Genomic DNA, 10932 nt, shown 5'->3' with positions numbered 1-10932 from the left:
GAAGCTGGCTTCCATCACCTAGGAGTGTTTAAAGGCGTGTAATGTGAGAACCAGGTAGGCCTAGGTTCCCTTTGGCAAGATTTATTCCTCTACATTGAATCTTGGTTAGTCCTTTTCTTTTCGACCAGGATGGTCTCAACTCAAATCTTGTTCCTATACTCTCTCATTTCTTCCAGTCGCATGAACTTAGCGACTCGTTGCCTTAACTCATCCATGCTTGCAAATGGTGTCATACACAAGTCATTTGTGAAAGGTCCTGACCTTAGTGTCATGATCATGTAGTGTAAATGTACCTTAAGATTTAGATTCCTAATCTTTAAAGCCACCTTCCTGAACCTATCAATGAAGGTTCACAAAGACTCTTCCTTCTCCTACCTGACATTGAGGAGTGTTAGGTAGGTGAGATGATTGTTCCATTAGTGGCAAACTACAATTTGAAGAACAACGTCAAGGTATCAAAATAGTCGATAGACTAAAGGGTAGGCGAGTGAACCAATTTAAAGAAAGTCCTTTTAAAGTCGTTGGAAAGGCCTTGCACATGAGAATCATTAGTCGAGTAGAGACTAACTTGTGTGATGGATATGGCCACATGCTAGTCAAGGTTAGTGGACCATCATAGTGGTTCAGGGTGAGGGCTTTCCACTACTTAGGAAGCGGGGTATCTGTAATGCCATTGATTAAGAGATGTTGACAAGGAGGCGTTACTTTTAAAATTAATTTTTTTTAATCAAACTTTTAATCATCTTTATAAAATATACAATTAAAGTTTATACTATGCATAGTTAAATTTTATTCTATGCATTGTACTATGTACAATTGAATATTAATTGTACATAAAATTTACAATTATTAAATGTAAAATTAATAATATTAACAAAAAAATTTATATATTAATTATACATATGATAAATTTTTAACAAAATTAATTATACAATTAATATGTACATACAATTCCTAAGAAATATATAATTATTATATCATTATAAATCTTTAATGTACACTAATATATAAATTATATGCATTAATATATAATTAATTATATGCATTAATATACTATTAATAATAAGATAGATAAAATTGTACGATTCCTACGATATATAAAATAGTACAATTAATATATACATTTTATTTATAGATTTTTATATTAACTGTACAATTAACATATCTATGAAGTTGTCAAAATGGGCTGGAATCCATGAGTCAATCCAGCCCATCACGGGTTCGAGCCGGATTAGGTTAGAATAATATAAAATTTAATGTGGGTCAATTTTGAGTCTGATTCACTAAGAACTCAACTCACCTAGGTTGAGCTCGTGGTAACTCAAGTTAGCTCACCAATCCACATAATTATTATTTTGTGTTTCAATATTATTAGTCAACACTCTTTTTTCTTTTTTATTGTATTGTAGTTAGGGATAAAGAAGAAGGTACTTCAAGAAAGCAAAATATTGTGGATTTATCCATTCAAGACTCTAATATTATAAATTGATAAATGAAACAAAAATTATCAATGTTATTGCTCTTGGATTGTATTTGTAGTTTAAGGTGATTTTGGATTGTATTGTATTGAAATTTATTTAGATTTTGATATATAAAAAAATTATTATTTTTTTGGAATTGAAAAAAGAAAGAACTTGTAATTAAATGAGAGAATCAACTCATTTAACCCACCAACATGTGGTGGGTCGGGTCAGATTGACTCACTAAGTGCCCAATTCGTGATGGATTGGATCGGGTCGAGCCGGATGAGTCATTTTGATAACATTATTACTATATACATTTTACTAAAATTATTCAATTAAAAATATTAATAATAAGTAAAAAAATAATATATAAAATAAATTATAAAAATAATTTATTAATAATGTGAGAGTCGAGAAATTTAAAGGAAATTGGAGCAGGACAAGTGTATGCACTGGATTGGACCGTTTGGTTTTGAGAGTAATATATAAAGGAAAGTTTCAAATTTCGTCTCATTCTCTGCATACACTCTCTCTTTCTAAAATTCTGATATTCTCTTTTCTCCTCCTTCTCTCTAAAAATCTTCATTAGTTAATCAGTTGTTCTTCGTTTAGAAGGAGTTTAGGTGATACTTGAGCTTAAGGATTTCTTGTCAACCAGTTAATCCGGTGATTTGAGTCAGTAAGTTTCATCCTCTCTTCTTAGTGTTTCGATTTTCTGGTGCATGCAAAGGAAATTCCGTTGCATGTGTTCATCAGCTTCTTCTTCTCATTTCTAATCATGTTCTCAGTCTTTTTGGTTTATCCTTTCTTTTTAAATCGGTGATCTTTAGGTGTTTTTAGATTTTCTTGAAGTTCAAACAATTTTCTGAAGGTGTCAAAGCTTTTTGTTCGGTCATGTTATTGAAGACTCTTAAGTGTTGTATTCATGTTGATTGTGATTCTGCTTAATTCTTGTTCAGTGGCCGAGTGATTTTGGGAGGAAGTGTGATAGTAAAGATGTAGAATTTGTGTAGGTGTGAGTTTGGTATGTATACTATAAGTTGGGAAGAATGAAGGTAATTGGTAAAGATTTGGTGTTGATCATAATTCTGCAGTCATTCTACAGAATTATACAGTTCGCTGAGGGTCCTTCGTTGACCATTCGACTTTCTTATTGTGTTCGGTCTTAACTGAGTTTTACTTTTGTAGAGCTTTTCAGTTAATGACCGATCGGATTTGTACTAGTATTCTGTTTTAATCATAGCGATCGTTCTTAGTGGATTGTGTGGTCTATTATTAGTGCTCGTTCTTATACTAGTGTTCGACCCCGTACTTGTATTAGGTCTCAAATACGTTCGGCCGAAGTTATAGGTGTTCGGCTTCTCATGGGCTTTACCTGATTATGATTATTCAGTTATGATTGGATAGTAGTTCTTGTACACAATTCAGTCTTAGGAAGAAAAATGGTGTTTTAGTAGCGTTCGGTCTTAGGAAGGAAAATGATGTTTTAGTTGCGTTCGGTCTTAGGAAGGAATATGGTGTTTTTGTAGCGTTCGGTCTTAGGAAGGAATATGGTGGTTTAGTAGCGTTCGGTCTTAGGAAGGAATATGATGTTTTAGTAGCGTTCGGTGTTAGGAAGGAATATGGTATTTTAGTAGCGTCCGGTCTTAGGAAGGAATATGATGTTTTAGTAGCGTTCGGTTTTAGGAAGGAATATGGTGTTTTAGTAGCATTCGTTCTTAGGAAGGAATATGGTGTTTTAGTAGCGTTCGGTCTTAGGGAGGGGTATGGTGTTCTAGTAGCGTTTGGTCTCTAATGTTAGCATTGTATTCGTTCTCTTGGGTATTTATGTTATGGTTGTTTGTAAAATGTTTGAATTAGGTTATGTGAACTTTATTGTGTATGGATTATGGTATTAATATTTAATAAGGCATATGTTTCAAGTAATGTGGAAGAGAATTCCATGGAGGAATGTCTTATGCTTGGTTATTAAATTGTAAAGTATGAATATGGATATCGTACTAAGTTGTCGTTCATCCTGAAATTCTATGATTACCATTCTCACACAGAGAGAGGTAATTCATTTGTGAGAATATTAGGAGGTCCTTTAACCTAAGGGTACCGAGGTAAACATCACTGGATTAACCTTGGGTGTTAGCTTGATTGGTGTCAGCTATTTCACCACCGCAAGTGCAAGGACGATTGTAGCTACATATTCATACAATCTGGATAGTCCAGTTTAGTGGTAGGTTATTAGATGTTTGGTGTTCAGTCAATGTATGTTGAGTGCTCGATTTGTGCATTTTTTGAACTTATGTTAAGATTATATATGTTGTATTCAATTAAATTACATTAGTTTTCCCTTATTTTCTTGTTTTGTCCATGTTTTCTACTCGGTTCTTTATTTGCAATGATCACCTTGTGGGTGTGAGCAGAGGGAGGCGGTTATTCATTGGAGCAGGCGCTGGACTGCGAGGACTCAGTTGTTTAGCCTAAGATCGTTCAGTCATATAGATATATAGTTGTATGAACCTCCGATCATGTACATAGTTTTGTAGTAGTATAGGAATTTTGTAAAGTTTTAAATTTTATGGTTATTTTTGGAATAACTATAAGGTTAACTTTATTTCCCGTAATTGTCCTACCGTATTATTATATGATAACTCCTTTATATAGTTTATTGCTATATTTTTGGAATGTTACAAATAATGTTATAAATATAATTCAAAAAAATTTACTTTAATAAATTAATATAAAAAAAGACTAGTGTTGTCAAAATGGATTATAACCCACGAGCCAACCCGACTCACCACGGGTTTGAGCCGGGTTGGGTTTGAAAAAAATGTAATTTTTTTATGCGGATTAGTTTTCAACCCGGCTCACTAGGTTGAACCCGTGGTGAGCTGGGTTGGTCACCAACCCACCTAATTTAATTTAATATTTATTATTTTGTGTTTCAATATTATTAGTTAGCATTGTTTTTATTATATTGTAGATGGTGATAAAAAGAAGATGTTTCAAGAGAGAGAAATATTATCGATTTATCTATTCAAGACTCTAATATTATAAATGGACAAGTGATACAAAAATTATCAATATTAAAATCTTATTTGTTCGTCTTTTGTATATGTTTTTGGATTACGCTTGGATTGTATGGTATTTTTTTATTTATTTTGAATTGTCTTTGGAGTTTAACATCATTTTAGAGTGACGTTTATTTAGATTTGAATTTAAAAAAAATTGTAATTTTTTATTTTAAAGAAAGTTATAATTAAATGAGCTAGTGAGTCAACTCGTTTAACCCACCAACCTGTAGTGGGTTGAGCCGGATTCGAATTTTTTCAGCTCGGTAATAAGTGAGCCGGGTTGGGTTGGCTAATGAAGTGACCAACCCGTGGTGGACCAGACTGGATCGAACCGGGTTACCCGTTTTCTCAACTCTAAAAAAGACCCATACTAAGGCTTCAAACTAGTGTTTTAATAAAAGGTTTGGCATTATTTTTTGAAAACTGAGGTGATTTAGGTTAGCCCATGGGGTTTATTCAAGTACCTTATCTATTTTCATACCTATTTAATGTTAAATCGAAATTATAAAAATTATTTACGGAAGCCATTTTATAAATGGTTTCACGTCTCAAAGTATTTTAAGCTATATATAAATAACAAATTAAAAATTCTATTTGAATGATCTCAAGTCCAATTTTATCTTCCTCGTGTTTGGGCCACAGCATGATCATGTTATGGTCATGTTTTTCCTGCACCTTCATACATTTTATCTTGCTCACAAACTTGTAAAATGATTTACTTACCTTTATCTTTTTCTTTTCGTCTCCTTCTTACTTGTGAAATGATTTACTTACCCTTATGTTTTTCTTTTCAACTCCTTCCTCCTCCTCCAGTAAGAAAGCACTCTTTCCCATGCCCTCTCCCCCTTATGCTGCTACTCTAAGAATTTTCTAAATCAATATACTTAATCGAGAAAACTGTATTATTCTATCACATTCCCGTGTCAAGTAGTCCAAGGAGAAGGACCAAAAAGATGAGAAGGATAAACTCGAATAGGAAACATAATAGAAACGTTTTTGTTTCATTATTATTAAGAGAAGTACTCTTGTCCTTGGCAGTTCAAACTCATTACTAGGTAATAATAGTATACACATACGAACACAAGACAACAAATCCACATGCAGCATAAAAGTGACATTAATAAATATGTAGGGGAAAAAAAGAACAAAGATATTTTTCTCTCGTTGGATTTTGGAGGCGCTTTTACAGTCCTAAAGGGGCACTTGCTTCCTGCGATCTCATCCTGCTCTTTCTCAAACGCTCAGCGATGATGAAAGCAAGCTCAAGAGATTGTGAAGCATTGAGCCTTGGGTCACAGTGTGTGTGGTAACGTGAGCTCAAGTCATCAAATGTCACTGTTCTTGATCCACCAATGCACTCTGTCACATTTTGACCCGTCATCTCTAGATGAACCCCTCCTGGGTGGCTTCCTTCTTGCTCGTGCACATCGAAGAATGCTCTCACCTCAGCCTGATCAATAATTCAGTGAAAAAATGTCAAAACCATGATCAAATTCTTTTCTCCACTTTATTCTCTCACTAAACTTTATTGCTTTGGAAAAATCACGGACGTTGCTTTGAGGTAGTCACATTGATTTAGAAGGTATCCAAACACACTAAAAAAGTGACATTGTGATATCATGTTTCTTTTTACTAGTCGACAAAAATGAAAACATTAACACCCACATGGACCCCAAGGTCCACTCCCACCTAATGATATAGAAATATAACCAATTCCACAATGATATTTCGAACTGAAAATGACCTCACTAGTAAACTGTTTCACCAACTTCTACAAGTAGCCCTTTTTCGACCTACCACTTCTAAGTATTACAGCCTTCAGGTTTGGTAGCCCACCATACACGACCTCACTTCAGATGCCGGTAGATTCTGTTCAAATCCTTCCTTTTTTAATATTTTTTTTACATTTAGATTTTTGTCTGTTCTGTCTTCTTTCTTACTAGCATGAGATGTTAGTATATGCATCATTTTCTAAAAAGCATATACATCTTTCCAATGTTTTCCTTCTTTTAGAAAGAAGGTTTTAAGAGGTTTTGTTTAATCCAAAAATTATGACTAGCACAGGGTGGAAAAAACTATTTTATTTTCTTCCGAGGAAGAGGACAATAACTTCAACTTCATTTTAATCCTAACATGTACGCATATTTGAAGCTACTCGACAGCCACCTATAAGCAATTAAAAGTTCGAAAGAGAAGCGAGAGTATACCCTGATGGAATCGAAGGGGCGAGTTTTAAGACCACAGGGAGCCTTAATGGTGTTTCCGTGCATAGGATCACTGACCCAAGTGACAATTTGTCCTGCCCTGCGCACTGCCCTGATGAGATGTGGAAGCTTCACCCTCATATTTTCAGCTCCCATCCTTGTGATCACAGTTATTCTCCCTGGTTTGTTTTGGGGATTCAAGATCTCAATGAGTTTAACAAGCTCATTTGGATCCATCTTATCACTCACCTGCCAAAGCATAAAAAACATAAAGCTTCAATAAGCCACTTCAATCACTATAAATAAAAATCAAAGAAACACTAGACATATGAATGAAACTGCATTTGAAATAAGAGGTAAATTGATCAGGTCCAAACCTTAATTCCCAAGGGATTAGCAACTCCTCTTAGAAACTCAACATGCGCACCATCGAGCTGTCTGGTTCGTTCTCCAACCCAAAGCATATGGGCTGAGCAATCATAGTAGAGACCAGAAGTTGAATCCAACCTAGTGAGGGATTGTTCATATGGCAACAATAAGCACTCATGAGATGTCCAAAATTCGGTTGTTTTCATGATTGGATGGTCCACTGTGAGCCCAGCAGCAGCCATGAATCCAAGGGCCTCATCAACTCGGTTAGCAAGCTCACGGTACCTGCCATACCAAGAACAAATATAATTTACGTCAAGCCACACTACCATTAAAAACAAGATAATACATACCTTGTAAAAGAAATTGTAAACAAGTACATTCCTCTTGTAAACTGTTATCTTGAAAGTAGTAAAAGAATAATATTGTTTGTTTCACTGTACGCCATTTTCATTACAGCATTCTTATCTTCTGTTTTAGATAATAAAACAAAACTGCACACACCAAACACGTTTTAAACATTTTTTCCAAAACTAGGAAAGAGTAAAGGTATAACCATCATGGATGCTGAAATAAAATGGGAGTGAACGATATCAGGGACGGTCCTTTGGTGAAAAATTACCGATTTTCAAAAAATGGAATGCTATGGTTATGATATTTATCCGAGTTAAATACTACAAAATTCAGAAATCCATACACTCCCCCTTCTTTAATGTACCGTCTAATTTGGCTAGGTGGTATGCAGCACATCAACCACACTACACAATATGCATGAATATAAATTTTGGAAAGATTTTATTTTGCCCAGCAATCTATGGTATTTATCACTTAGATAATTCCTACAAAATTAGGAAATACATACACTCTCGGTTCGTTAATGCATCATCAATTGTAGCTAATACATGCAGATTCACGTCAACTAAACAAATATGGATACAATCTAATAATTTTGGACAAATATTTTTTTTTCTTTACAATTCTTGTGAAATGTCAAATCACCTATCAAAGAAGAAAGCTAAAGCTGGATGTCTTTTTAATGGGTGTGTGTGGATGTATGTATAAAAGAAAAGAACACTAATCGAGTTCTGCCTTCCTAGACTGTAGTGGAGGAGACAATTTTAAACAAGATTCGCATATCCTTTTAGATATCAAATCTCACCAATACAGGTAAATAGGGTTGCCAATGAAAAATCTCCAAAGTCAATCCCTTACCTCAAATAGGTACAATGAACTCCGTTAAACTATCATCAGATACCACTGTTAAAGATGAACTCGTGTAACTCGTGCCGATTTAACATAAACTTTAGCATAATTGCCACATGGACGAGTTGGCTTTTCAAAGAGAAACAAAACAACCAAATACCCTCCACCACACATGCATCCCCCCACTTATCATAATATCAAACAACGGTTTACCTTATCTCCTACCAAACAAACAAAAAAGATTAAAACAAGCATTTACTTTTTGTTTCTCAATAATTAAATTAGTTTTCACCCAATTTTACAAAGGAACAAGGTAAAATTTTTGAATGATCAATCAAACAAAAATAAATATATATTATTAAAGTCCACTATCATCCCATATACTATGTACCCCTTCCTAGAACCTAAAAAACGAAAAGAAAGAAGCCCAATTTAGATTTTTTTTCCATTGCCGATTGCAAACCAACCTAGATTTCATGTAAATCAGGGATCCTTTATCAGGAAGGATTTTTCAAATTCCAAGAAAAATTAAAAATTGCAAATTGCAAATAAATAATTAAATAAATTACCTATCTCCCTGTTCACTGTGCTCGGTGAAGTCCAAATTCCATTGAGTAACCCTCTGCATAGCGGCATAACCTCCAGTGGCGAAAGCTCTGAGAAGATTAAGCGTAGCTGCAGCTTGACAATAAGCCCTGATCATCCTCTGCGGATCCGGAATCCTTGACTTCTCCTCAAACGCATCTCCGTTAATATTATCCCCTCTGTAACTCGGAAGCTTCACGCCGTTTTTCTCCTCAAACGAATCCGATCTCGGCTTCGCAAACTGCCCAGCCATTCTCCCCACCTAAACAAACAACGCCATTCAAATTCACACTCACACCATCATTTCAATTCACAGCAGAATATAACAACACGTATTGCTATTGAAATTGACACCTGGATATTCTACCGAACAAGATTGTCTCGGTTCGGGTTTTTTACCTTGATGACAGGCATTTGGCCGCCGAACATCATGACGACGCTCATCTGGAGGAGGATTCGGAAGGTGTCACGGATGTTGTTGGCATTGAACTCCTTGAAGCTTTCGGCGCAGTCACCGCCTTGGAGTAGGAAGGCATTTCCGAGAGCAGCTTCGCCCAGGCGTTCCTCCAGCGTCCGTGCCTCGCCGGCGAAGACGATAGGGGGAAACGCCTCGAGCGTGTGGAGAACGGACTCCAGATCCTCCTTACTCGGGTACTCGGGCAGCTGCAGGGCCTTCTTCGCTGTCCAGCTGTCCACGGCCCATTTTCCGGCCCGGGCCGGGGCCGGGGAAGGCGGGGACTGGGGCTTGGGCTTGTCGGAGACGACGGGGTTTTTGGCGGGCTCGGCCGCGTGGACTGCAAAGATGGAAGGAGATGGGCCGGGCCTGGGCTTGAGGGCAGGCCTGATGTTTGTGGATGGAAGGAGAGGGTTGGATTGGGGGATGAGAGATTTGGTGGGAATGAGAGAGTTAGAAGTTGAGGAGATTGCCATTGTTATTGTGAAGAGAGAGAGAAAGGGAGAATGGTAATGATGATGTAGAAATGGTGTTTGGTTTTTGGATGTGAGGAGTCACACAGGTTTTGTGGGTGTTGAAGAGGGTGTGGGGAGTTTGGTGAGGGTTTTATAAGGAGACGGTTCAGGCTGGGTTGTTGCGGTCTGTATGTGTGTCTGGTAGAGACGGAATGGTGGTAGTTGGGAGAAGGGTGGTTTAGTAATTTCGGAGATGGTTTGGTTGGGTGTGCTAGTTGGCAATGAGGTCAAATATTTTGAGGGTTTTCATGTTTTCATGTTTTTTATTTTTTTCTCTTCTTCACCTACTAATCGCCCCTTATGTGAGTTGGCGGCGTTGTTGCGTGGAGGAGGGAGTGAACGACCTAGTTAACCATATTTTAAGGGTTTTTATTGGAAAATTAATTTTTTTTATTATCATTTGGAAACTTTTAAAAAAACAAAAGAAATAAACAACTGTTTTGTTCTAAGGAAGTTTGGAAGGAAGTGCACTAGTTCAAGTGAGGGATTTAGTTTTGAGGGGTGCTTGAATAATTTAATTTATATTACTTTAATTCTTCTATTCATATAAATAGACAATTTTTTTTGTTAAATCATTTTAAATTGAGTAAAAAAAATTACATCATTAACACGTATTGTCTTTAAAATATGTAATTGAAAAGCTGTATTATGTTTTTCAATTACATAATATAGCTCCCGAATCTAGGCAAACTAAGTTTTATGCTTTCAATTTTTTTAACATTAGTTATATTATTAAATAATTTATTTCAATATTTGGATTTGTTTTCACGTAAAATTGTGCAAATCATTCATATTTTTTGTATTTCGATAGATTTAATCGCCCCAAAACTTTATTAGTATTTTAATCCGTGCATATAGCATGCGTCAAATTCAGTATATCCATTTTATAACAATTTGTCGTGACAAGTGAAACAAGTTTCACATCATAGAATTAAAGTCAGTATTTATAGTTAGTTTGATAAATTTAGATGATTTTGTTTTGAAAAACATTAACTGTATCTAAATATATTAACTATCTAAATTATAAATTGAAATAATAAAAGCTCTCTTTTAGTACAGATTTGAATATAGTCA

General features: G+C 35.5%; 1 protein-coding gene across 1 annotated transcript; it reads right to left on the bottom strand.

Moving 5' to 3' along the window:
* Positions 1-5510: 5510 nt before the first annotated feature.
* Positions 5511-10063, bottom strand: LOC108338233 (phospho-2-dehydro-3-deoxyheptonate aldolase 1, chloroplastic). The gene is made up of 5 exons (XM_017574995.2): positions 9289-10063; positions 8874-9151; positions 7110-7386; positions 6736-6981; positions 5511-5978 (listed from the first exon to the last, which is right to left on the bottom strand). The coding sequence occupies exons 1-5, from the start codon at positions 9817-9819 to the stop codon at positions 5712-5714; spliced, it is 1599 nt and encodes a 532-aa protein (XP_017430484.2). The 5' UTR covers positions 9820-10063; the 3' UTR covers positions 5511-5711.
* Between the last annotated feature and the right edge of the window lie 869 nt (positions 10064-10932).

Source organism: Vigna angularis, chromosome 7, assembly GCF_016808095.1.
Source record: "Vigna angularis cultivar LongXiaoDou No.4 chromosome 7, ASM1680809v1, whole genome shotgun sequence".
NCBI lineage: Eukaryota > Viridiplantae > Streptophyta > Magnoliopsida > Fabales > Fabaceae > Vigna > Vigna angularis.
Note: the sequence above shows the minus strand (reverse complement) of the source record. Positions and strands in the feature narration are given on the sequence as shown.